The sequence below is a fragment of the Xenia sp. Carnegie-2017 genome, unplaced genomic scaffold, assembly GCF_021976095.1.
Source record: "Xenia sp. Carnegie-2017 unplaced genomic scaffold, XeniaSp_v1 HiC_scaffold_6, whole genome shotgun sequence".
NCBI classification, from domain to species: Eukaryota; Metazoa; Cnidaria; class Anthozoa; order Malacalcyonacea; family Xeniidae; genus Xenia; species Xenia sp. Carnegie-2017.
The window spans coordinates 12087877-12099611 of record NW_025813526.1 but is presented as its reverse complement, the minus strand read 5'-3'; the positions used below and the strand labels follow the sequence as shown (position 1 = coordinate 12099611).

At 31.3% G+C, this 11735-nt stretch overlaps 2 protein-coding genes across 2 annotated transcripts; both read left to right on the top strand.

The window, feature by feature from the left end:
• The first annotated feature begins 6328 nt into the window (after positions 1–6328).
• LOC124457116 (cholinesterase-like) lies at positions 6329–9057 on the top strand. Its single transcript, XM_047007404.1, has 5 exons — positions 6329–6408; positions 6558–6714; positions 7807–8024; positions 8571–8965; positions 9033–9057. The coding sequence occupies exons 1-5, from the start codon at positions 6340–6342 to the stop codon at positions 9055–9057; spliced, it is 864 nt and encodes a 287-aa protein (XP_046863360.1). The 5' UTR covers positions 6329–6339.
• LOC124457713 (acetylcholinesterase-like) lies at positions 8909–10852 on the top strand. Its single transcript, XM_047007908.1, has 3 exons — positions 8909–9167; positions 9702–9799; positions 10577–10852. Exons 1-3 carry the CDS (start codon positions 9057–9059, stop codon positions 10779–10781), a joined length of 414 nt encoding a protein of 137 aa, XP_046863864.1. The 5' UTR covers positions 8909–9056; the 3' UTR covers positions 10782–10852.
• Positions 10853–11735: the final 883 nt, after the last annotated feature.

Here is an 11735-nt window from a genome sequence, read left to right as displayed (position 1 = left end):
CAATAACTAAGTTTGGAAATTTCATTAGATTTTAACTGACCTAGGCTCATTAATCATTGTAGCCCCGTCTACACGAGCTCAGTTTGACAGCCAGCAAGGATCAATCCGTCAACTAAAAATTCTTGTTAACGTTTACACAATAGTCTTGTAGATTTATCAATCGGGAGCACCCCTCTCAGAACCTGGATTGACTTGTGTTAGCAAGGTGTTAGGGTGCTAGATTTAGCTCATTTCTTCATGTAAACCCGGCTTGGCGTTTAAGCCTTTCTTGAGCTTTATTTTTTGAGCCAGCCCGGGCTAATAATTGCTCACCCGGGGTTTGTGTAAACATAACCATCTTTCACAGTCTGACGCGGTTAAATATCAACCGGCCTCGTGTAAACGGAGCTCTATTTTTTTGTTAAAATAACAACGTCATTTAACTCTGCTTTCTAATTTATTTTCCCAATCCCCTTGCTTTTATATAAATTTGTTGGATTTGGTCTTTCATGCAAGTTAACTGTCATGGTCATAGACTATTAGTTTTAGTTGAAATTTTGTTTTCTTAATTTGGCATTGATTTGGCAAGTTATTGAAATGTAAATTAAGTTATATGCACGCAGACATCAAAACACTTTCATGATAAGCTATTGCAATAACAAGTGCACCAATGTATTGAAAAACTATATATAAAGCAACTTGAAAAAGTGTATCTAAGGAAAATAGGGTTTCTATAATTCTCAGGAAAATTTGCCATCTAATTGCCAGATAATAAAAATAATTAATGACTTTAACTACAAAAAAGTCGGAAAGTTGTGGTTATTTCATATTGTTAACTATGTATTGTGTATGCGAAAGGAACCGATACTTAGACGTCTGCATCATTGTGTCTGGTAATTTCTTTCCAAACAATAACAGTTTCTTTATGCGTTGGTAATGCACAAAAATTAGTGAGGCTTAATTAATGCGCGCATGTGCAAACTGGAGCTATATAACGTGAAATAAATTAATCTTTTCTCCATTTGTACATGTCTGCTTCTTAAAGAGTAAGCCTCAAGAACATTTCTCGTTTTTTGACATTAAAAAAACACGCTGCCTCAGGTAAATTTATCACACTTTTTTTGACATCAGAGTAACGTTTTTTATATTTCTTATAAATGGTTTTACATCATACGCTAGCAAAATGTTCACTAGAATCCTTAATAACAGACTTATACAGGTTAGTCTGTGCATTCTCATCCATGATAGACTGTGGGAATGAGTGAAAAGGATGCATTCCGTAATTATTGCAATCATATAACTGGCTTAAATTCAAAAGCTTTGTATTGCATTTTTAATGCAAAGAAAAATTCAAATGTAAATTTCAAATCTGAGTATGAGACGAAACTAGGTCATGAATGAGGCGAATGCATTTGCATCCAAAAATTTTAAATGACTTTAAAGTAGTAATAAAAATAGGATGTTATCAACCACTAACGCAACGCATATATTTTATTTATTATACGAGTATTGAACTTTATGCGCAACAAAACGGTAAAATAAAAATCAGGTGCCTAAAATTGCTGAGAAACTGATTGGACATCATTTACTTCACCAGTGAAAAAAAGTCGTACCTGCATTCTGATTGGATATGCCATTTTTTCCACTATTGACAAAATCCCATATCAAGTTTTATCACAAATGGTGAACAGTTTGAATATTAAAGAGAACAAAAACAATCTTTTTCGTCTCATTTATCAATGGCTTGGCTATTTAATGAGGCACAATCCCTAAGCGATTTCGTTATAAATGTAAGGAAAATAATAGGAGCAGGACATTTGATTTCTTCACTAATTTTCATTGTCGAAACAAGACTTTCGGAGCATGGACAATATTCCCGTCAAGCAACTTGAATACCAAAGCGAGTTTATTACGTTTCCGTCCGAAAGAAAAAGACAACGTAAGATACGAACCTAGTTCTTTCGTAAGAGATAAATTGCCTTTCATAATGTTAGGAAAGAAACAGTTTGAAAAAGCAGTTTTTGTCAAAGAACAATTTATTTGTGTTTGTATTTTTTTATGCAAATTATGTGAGTGTTTTGAAGCGTTTGAAATTGTGCTATCTCTTCGGCGAAAATTTCACTATAATCTAAATTTCAATACTCGTTTGGCGAACGAGTTTGTTTGCAATCCTTTTCAACAAGCATATAATAAAATCGTACAAACGAACCAATCATGCAGTAATTATCATTATCAAATAAAACACAAAAAGCTTCTTAGTTACAAACAATCATTGTAGCTATTAACTCTTAACTGTTTAAAGTTCTATTCAGTCTTTCTTTGATATGTTAAATTTGTAATGCAATCGTAGATTAATATTTGAAGAAAAAATATCAGAAAGTAATAGCAATGTCATAATAAACTGGGCCAAAAAGGTTGAGATGAACACTGTACAACTACCCAGGCTAAAAAGACAATGTACAAAAAGCGAATAACATGAATAATATTTGTAGACAACTTGTCAAAAATAGATTATCTCGTAAAACAAAGAACCGGAGTGTTAAGCTTAATAAAACCTGCACCTTATTGTCGAAAAATCTTATCGGCATATTTGTATGATATCGCAGTGTTTAAAAGTGCTTGGCAACATCAATTTAAGTGGAGCTTACCACTAAATAATTTGTCCAGCCATTTTCAAGTTGGTTAGAAGTTACTAAAAATAGCTTAGAGTCAAAATTTTTCTATTTAGGTTGTTTCTCTATTATATAGGATTAACTGTAGTATTTTAGACTTTTAACGTATTCTCTTCAGTGACTAAACCAACGTTATATCACTAATTTTTCAAAATTGAAAGCACCAAGCCTGGCCTGCCCAAATTGCTGATTATATTTATTCAATTGCATAACTTTTGAGAAACCTAACAAACAATGTTAAAAAGCATTGGCAATTACATTAACAGAAATAGTTTCGCGCTGTCAGCAGTGCTAAGAAATAATTCTTTGGTTTTTTTGTCGCAGTAAGATTTATTTGTCGATTCAATAAGATGCACATAATTGCTGGATAATTTCTTATTAAAATTTCTACTTTTAATAATTTTTACTGTATTAGATACTAAACATTATATGATAAGCAACGCATATTGCAAGTAAGAAAACATTTTTTTAAGTTGCTATGAAATCTTCTCAATAAAACTATTCTGCTTCTCACTGTTAGCCAATTGTAATAGTTTAGTTGATGACGATGGATCTTTTGCTGGTGAACAACAGTGCTCGATACTCCAATTTCATTCCATTAACGTGAATTTGTACACAGACAGGGCCGAGTGACTCAAAGACATGTCCAACAATTCCATATATTGTTACAAGCAATATAATATTGTAATATCATAAACGTAAAACCAATGTAGAGTGTTTATTTTTCATGGTCATGTTCTAGTTGTTCTATTGTAACGTTTGTAAAGAAAATAAGAAGCTAAAATTTATGTTGTTGTGCGTCATTTGAGGAACGTAAACTTCATCTTGAGTGTGGTTTAAGTGTTATGGTAATAGATGCTAATTTTTGTCGTAATTTTCTTTTCTCGATCTCTATATTTTTTATTTGCATAAAGCTATTAAAATATAAATTGGCTAAGATGCGTGCATTATGTTTATTGTCATTGAGCAAATTAAAATACTGCCTTTAGAAAATGTTTCACCAATCATTGCCTCAATTTAGTACATTGTATCGAATAACATCAAAAATCCAATATGACCAAAACCCAGTTTTAACACATTCTTAATACCAGCTTGGTCCGTCAATAGATGAAAACCTTAATGGCGCGAATTATTGATATCAAAAATACGTTTTTTATTTGTCCTCACCAAAGGTGTTATATGTGCGCAAGCAACCAAACTTTCGGTTTCTGCATTGTAAAGTTAAGAGTGGAGTTTTCAAACAGAAAATTTTTTCAAATTTCCGGGCAAAGGTAGCCTTCCAGTTATATTTTTTTAATAAAAAATACACACTGTTATCTTTATAATAAAATCAGATATTTTGATGTTATTTTAATTAATTTGTGTAATACCAATCTGTATTTTACCTCAGTAATATGTTTGTATATTAGCCAATTGCTTAATTAAATTGGTAACGCGTAATTTCTTATTAACGCTTGATTGTGTGGTTGGGTAAAAGCAAATTAGCTTCCTGTACGTGATTATTGCATGCATATAGTTGGCTCGAAACTGGACAACTTTTGCAACCATTGAATTGCCCTTCAAATGAAAAGAATAATCTTTAATAATGATTATACGTAATAGAAAATGTTAGTATGAAAGAAGCGGATATAGAGTTACCAAAATTATAAATGTACGATTGTTCCTTTATGGAGTACAATAAAAGAGCAACCATTATAGAAATTATTTTTTCTTTGAGTATCGCCATTTCATTTTCAGTTTTTTGTCTGACATTAATAATGGTCTATAGTAAGCCATTGCTATAGTCATTAACTAGGATGGTTTCATTCTCAAAAACCCACTGTTTTCACAATGAACAATTTTGAATGTATTGAAAAATAGAATTAAGTACACGATAATTGACTCATACAATCCAAGAATTATATGTAGTAGAACTTCTTTAACATACGCCACTTAGCTGTTATATTGAAATTTATGCATATTTTACTCTTTAAACTATGATTACCAAACATGTCTTAACTATATAGGGACTCAACGAATTTGGTGAGATTAAATTGTTTGGTGAAAGGCTGTTTAAAAGCGTAGGTGTAATTTAAATTTCTCAATTTCGTCTGATGCTGAGCGCGTAAATTATGTTTTGATTATTTCATTATAAACGTTTATTAAACTTCAAACACAACAAATTCAAATTTTTTTATCAATTATTTTCTTAAACAGATCCAAGACAATAAAAAACTTTCAACAAAAATGGTAAGTTGTATTTATTTCCTCATTCATTGAAAATTGATTTCCCTATAGTTTAAACGTGGGATTGACCATGAAAAAAGGATCAGCGGTTAATCTCTCTTTCGAAAAAGATCTTCTTCTTTTTTCATGATGAATGTACGCAATACGCATGATAGTATAAAGAATGCGCAAGTTCACAACGTTTATTTATTTAAGATTGTTACATAATTTTGGTAACATCTCAATAAAAAGGTTAAACCTTTTTGTGCATAGAATTGTGTTGGATCTGCTCTTTCACTTGGCTACTGCATGAATAAGACCAGAAATTTTGGAAATTTTCCAGATTCCCACAATTAATTATTTGTGATTTATTTTTAAAATAGAATCGAATACTCACCTTCCTTCTTCTGTGTATCATTCATGTCAGCGTAGTTTCCTGTAGAATGGAACACATCAAAGGTAACAAGATACTTTAATAATTTACCTATACCATTCCATATAAATTAAGACATCAAATTAAAATGCATGGACAAATTTATATTTCTTTATTGTAGATTTTAAAAGCGACCGTCTTTTTCAACGCTTTTTGATTAAAGCCAGAAGCAAAACGCTTAATGTAAAGCTCAAACATGATAAGAAGAATGGTAAACATATATTCATTAATTGAAGAATTATATTCACAAAAAATCAAACAAGATATATTCAATAAGATTTCTTTAAAATCCAATTACGGAGTGTAATATGCATACATGAATATTAGCTCAGAATTATCGATTTTCCTACGTCCATGATAATTTAAAATATTTCTGAAACGGGCCAAAGATCCAGCTAGTATTTGTACTTGGCAAACTAAAAAGGTGAAAATGCATTGCATGCATTAGAGAGTGCTTGTTAGCTGCCAACCGTAAGAAGAAACAAATCTAGTGTGGCTGTTTGAAAGTGCTATGTTAGTTTGGGATTTAATATTCCTGCCCAAGTTTAAGAAGTCTCATTTTAAAACAAAACAAAGCAAAACAAAACAAAACAAATATAGCCAAATAAAAAACAGTTCGTTTTAAAAACAACTCACGGCCTTCAACCTCAGCTCTATTCGAGACCTCGGGAAAACATTTTATCCGAAAATTACATGCAGCCCTCAATAACATATAAATCTTTTACTATAGTTGTTACGACAAAAGCTGGCAAAATTCGAGGAACAACAGAAAAAGCCACTGTGAATGGAAAGATAGTTCTGAAATATCTAAACATACCATACGCTGAAGCTCCAGTTGGTGAGCTACGATTTGAGAAACCAGTCCCAAAAAAATCATGGAAAGGTAATAAACTTGTAATTTCACTTTCTTTATCTACGCACAACATTACGTATTACATTTCTTAAAGTCAGTGGACTTTTTTCCTTTTATTTAATTTTTTCTTTACAGGAATCAAAGATTCGCAAGAAAATATTTCATGTATCCAACCCGTGCACTTGCCAAAAATAAATATGACAGAAGATTGTTTGGTAGTTAATGTTTGGACACCATATCCAAAACCAAAAAAAGCAACAGTTATAGTAAGCTATGGAGAAAGTGAATAATTTTTTTAAGATCTGAAAATATTCCATGCGACATCAAAAATATTTTAAACCATTGAAAATCTTGATCCCTTAAATTTTAAATGCGATAAAGTTAATTGCATTTGTTTCACAATCAATCTAAACAGGTCTTTATCCACGGTGGTGCATTCATAGCTGGTTCATCGCACGAAGTAAATTATCATGGTGCAAACTTTGTTGCATTGGGAAATGTTATATTAGTGACTATGAACTACCGCTTGTCTGCACTTGGATTTTTGAGAGCCCCAGAAGCTGGAATTAAAGGTAAACAAGCGAAAACATTATTAAAAGTAAACAAGTGAATTTCTATAAGGATAAGACAAACTATGCCTAGCAAAATCCTAGAATAGGAGATCACACGCATTATATTTGGCTATAATTTTAACTGCAATTGATTGACCATCACTAGCTAGAATTTTATAATAAAAAGAATAAAAATGTAAGAAACAAAACACATTTATCATAATTAATATATTAAATACATAGGCAGGGATAAGACATATCTGTATCAATTGAATATTAAGACCCTTACAATAACACAATTTCACTGACTATCCTTTATATTAATGTCAAGCACATCATATTCTTTTTAAAGAGTTAACACACATCATTAAGGACAAAAGGTGCCACTTCCATAAAACACAAATATCTGGTATCGATCTCGTAATATCTTAATTTCAAATTGTAAAAATATTTAAAATGAAGATTTTTAATCTTTAATCTTACAATTTTTCTCTAAAAGTTAATTATAAAATCGTGTAGAATGAAAACAACAAACTTTTTTTCAATAACTTAAAATGTAACTTATAGATACATGAAATTATTTAACCCCTTCCCCTATGAAAATTTTACATTTGATTTCAATTTCAATGTTACACAGTAATTTCACAAGTGTTTCAATTTCACATAAGTTTCACATATCATTTTATATATGAAATCCAATGTGAAATTTTCGTAAGGTTTGTGTTGCTAAATTAATTGACCCTTTAGGTTGCGAAGCTGCTGGTCATTTTCTTTTGTGGTTGTTGCATATATGCCACATTGCCACAGAAAGAGTTATTTTAATTCAGCTTACAGACGCATCTGTAGTGGATTTTTGTGCACGTACACATCATATATTCATACATACCGTTCTGCCCTACGGATTTCTTTTGAAAGTGAATTGAATTTCAAAAGACATCAGTGGGGCACAACTGGATATATGAATGTACACCCCCCAATTAACCTTTTAGTTACGCCTCTGAGTACAGTGCTACAAAGAGAGTTAATCAACATAAAAAATGAGAATTCATTTCTTCAATGTTGTCAATGAGTAACCAGTAACTTAAATCACATTTGTCGTTTTTCATTCCTAAGGTAATCTTGCTTTGTTTGATCAGCGGTTGGCGTTGAAATGGGTAAAAGAAAACATAAAAGAATTTGGTGGCAATCCTAACACAATAACAATATTTGGAGGCAGTGCTGGCTCAGCTTGTGTTTCTGCTCATACTTTATCTGAAGGCAGTTGGCCGTATTTTGATCGTGTCATACTGTCAAGTGGAAACATGCTCATGTATTGGACATTATCCACTGAGGTTTGTAAAGACAGATGAAAGTAAAATTGTTGTGTATATTTTTCTTTATTACAATACCGTTGTCCTTTTAACAATGACAATTTAAACGTTAAAAATTTTCCATTTTCAATGTAAAGATTATAGTGTTCAATTTACGTGCTTATGTTAAAAGTGAAGAAAACCTTTTGTTCCTCTAAAAAAAGTCTTAAACAGATGTGCCACAATGTGAAATATTTTGATGAGGATAGCAAAAAAAGTTTCATTTTGTAAAGAATAAACTATCAGCGTGTTTCACTATTCCATTTTTATCGTCTTTGAAATCGATTTAGAATAGAAAAGTAACCGCAAGTTTGGAAGCTGCTAACAATTGAACAATATACTTAACGTCAGCCACTGAACTGATTCACATAATTATTTCATTTCCTTTCATCGGAGAGCTTGCGATTTGGGAAACGGCATGAAATAAAAAAAATCTATGGACTTTACATCACAAAATAAAAAAATCAATTTATCACGTAAGTGAAAGATGAACACTTTTTAGATCTAAGAGTTTTTCTTTTCATTTAGGAAAGGGAAAAAACAGTATCAGACACTTTTCTTAAAGAGGTCAATTGCAATGGCTCATCCAATGTACTTAAGTGCTTAAAGGAAAATGTTACTTCTGAACAATTGAAACGGATCTTCGCCAAAAAACTCGATCATTTCACACCGTCAGTTGACGGTGATTTTTTCAAAGATCATCCTCGAATGCTTTTCAAACAGGGAAAAGTGAAGCAATGTCCAATGATTTTTGGTACAATGGAAAGTGAAATGTTCTTTCAAACAAATTTTATTCTGACAAAAACGAGGAACATAACGAAAATAAATAAAATCTATAAAAGTAGTCTTCAGGATGCATTTAAAAGACACCCTCATTATTTTGACGTAGCCAAAAAACTATATTTGCCAACATGCACACCATCGTTTGTCGAATCACTAAAACCTTTAGTCGATTTATTATCGGACTGGGCCTTTACTTGTCCAATAAAGGATGAAGCACATCAACGGGTCTTAATGTTTCCAACAACTAAAGTTTTTGTTTACCGGCTTGCATACTCTTCCCCAGTACCACATGCAATTTCAGTTGGAACTTATGGTTTTGCAAACCATGGCGAGGACGTATGGGTGAGTTAATAATCAAAACACTAAGTTGTTTTTTATTTTGATGGAAGTGAGGCTTATATGAAGCACATTTACGTTGTCAACAGCATAAAATCATTAGTTTTATTTTGTGTTGGACAAAAATAAGCAACTAGAATGGTTAAAGTTTAGCTATTAAAATAACTATTTGGTCATACCAATTTCTAAGAGCATAAATAAACTAAGAATGATCTGGATCATTGATGAACTGAGTCCGAATATTAAGACGTTGTCGACTACCAAGTTGAAAAGTGTGAAGTTTATAGCATTAAGAAAATTGCCTATTGCAAATCGTCCCAAACATCATATATTTGTGTATTTCTCAAACATCAATGTATTTGTTGTCCCTACAATGTTATTAGCAATCAGCAAAAAAAATTTATAATGACTCAAGTTTTGATTAAATAAATTTTGTGACAAAAAGATCCCTAAAAATGTGTTGGGGAATGATCGATTTCCACAATGCTGTATGTGTATTTTTAATTGACAATAATGCTCCCAATTTTTTAATGTTTTTAGTCATTATTTGGGCTACCTTTTAAATTCAACTTTCCAAAAGAAGATAAGATATTGTCACTGAGATTTATATCATACCTCGTCAATTTTGCAAGGACAGGGTAAGTTTACAGAAACAAGAAATTTTTATATAAATAGCAAAGATTATGAAGTAGATTGCATGGCTACTTCATTATTGATGAATTCAAATGATTTTTGTGCACGTTAATGTCTTTCCCAACGAGTGCAAAGTATACATCATACAAATTAACCAACCATGGTTTAATCCTTTTACTGTACAAGTAGTGAGGTATTTATTAAGGTAAAATTTATCGCTAAAGTTATAGACATAAATCAAATTTTTAATTTGCATATATAATGCAAGTAAATTAATTATAATGACAAATTTAGTTTTCCATTGTTTCTTCATTTTTAATATAAAAGGCAAATCTTGTCTTACAAAGGGACTAGGTCGGCATTCTCCGTATTTCCTAATTTGCCCAATGAAAATATGCTTAATACATTAGGATTCATTTTACCACATTAAAGTTTTTGAAGTTGAATGTCCTGCAGTGCTTTTTTAATTTATGTTCCTATTTCATATATTCGATAATGAATAGTGTCGTAGAAAATGGTGAAATCAGTATTATTGTCATAGAAAAGATTGCTTTGGCAGTGTAATTAAATATGGAACTGTTCACCAGTAAAAACATTTTACGCCCAACTGTTTTTATTTCAAAACTTTATTGCGCATAAAGTCAACACTCATATAATAAAAGGAATTAGGTTGCCTGCAAAAGATTATTAATGCGAACCATATATTACATGGAAGTAATTTTTTAAAGTAAAAATGATGCTCCTTTTGCATAGATAAAACTTCATTACGCTTTCCATTACAGTAATCCAAACAAAGGTAAACCTAAACTACCAAAAGATTTTGAAAATGTTAACCTTCCAAACTGGCCTCTTCATACCCCAAACGGAGAAGAATATTTGAAGATGGAAAGTTTAAATAAGATGGTGGTTAAAACAAAACTTCGCGAAAAATATTGTGATTTTTGGAGCACGCCCATGTACGCTTTATACAGATCAGCGTATTTTTAACTTTATGTAACTGTATTGAATTTCGTTCTCCTATGATGAACAAAATTTGTGTTTTTTTCTTTGTAGAATAAAAAAAGAGCTTTTTTAAGTTTTTTTATATTGGTGTTAATAATTTTTTCTATTTATAAAAGTTTATTAAGTTTGAACTAGAAGTAATATCTTGCCCTTGCTGTCTTACTCAATCTAAGCCACGTACCTCAGCATTCTCAACTATTTATTGAAAATGTTTGCTAATTGAACGTTTATATTTGATTTATGAGCCATGATAACTTTTATTTTATATAAGTGAGCAGACGCAAGTACACTCCCTCATACACCTCCACCCTCCACCCTCACAAAGACCTCGAGCATATGAAATTATTTAATTGGAAACAATTTAATGAAACACTTTGTAAAACATCACATTTTTTCTCTTTGACTTCCAACATTGATGTATGTCCTCTAAGTAGTTAGTGTTTTTTTATTAATTGCCAAAACTTTGATAAATGAAAGAGTAAATTAAGATTTACAGGCATTACTTATTATTACGGTGTATATTAACATAAGGTCAAAAACACGTGACATATTTGACACTTTAAATAATGAGTACAATAAAATGATGCAATGCGAGAAGTGTCTTCGTACAGCGATTAAATATTTGCAATCGGCACAGAAAATGACTTTCGATGACAGCATCGAGAAAAAATCGTGCATCATGCAACATTCAAAATTTAAGCCCTCAGACCATGAGGCTGTTCTTGAAAATGTTGGGCTACTATTGAAAGACAGACTGACATTGAAGAAAAGACAAAAAGATTTACTTTCACCTATTCATTCAGAATAACCTCTCAGTAGTTGCCTCTCTACTGTTTCCTCTTGTTACAAATCTATAATTTGCATGTCCATTTATATAGTGTATACATATATCTCTTGCTTGGTCTTCATCTACGCACTTTTCCTGACCATTCCATAAAT

What these genes read in the sequence shown, in the direction of transcription:
- LOC124457713 (XM_047007908.1), top strand. Translation starts at nt 9,057, where the DNA reads ATGTTTCCAACAACTAAAGTTTTTGTTTACCGGCTTGCATACTCTTCC. An exon ending in ACCATGGCGAGGACGTATGG is followed by an intron (nt 9,168 to 9,701) that starts GTGAGTTAATAA and finishes TAATGTTTTTAG; the next exon opens with TCATTATTTGGGCTACCTTT. An exon ending in GTCAATTTTGCAAGGACAGG is followed by an intron (nt 9,800 to 10,576) that starts GTAAGTTTACAG and finishes TTTCCATTACAG; the next exon opens with TAATCCAAACAAAGGTAAAC.
- LOC124457116 (XM_047007404.1), top strand. Translation starts at nt 6,340, where the DNA reads ATGACAGAAGATTGTTTGGTAGTTAATGTTTGGACACCATATCCAAAA. An exon ending in CCCAGAAGCTGGAATTAAAG is followed by an intron (nt 6,715 to 7,806) that starts GTAAACAAGCGA and finishes TTCATTCCTAAG; the next exon opens with GTAATCTTGCTTTGTTTGAT. An exon ending in ATTGGACATTATCCACTGAG is followed by an intron (nt 8,025 to 8,570) that starts GTTTGTAAAGAC and finishes CTTTTCATTTAG; the next exon opens with GAAAGGGAAAAAACAGTATC.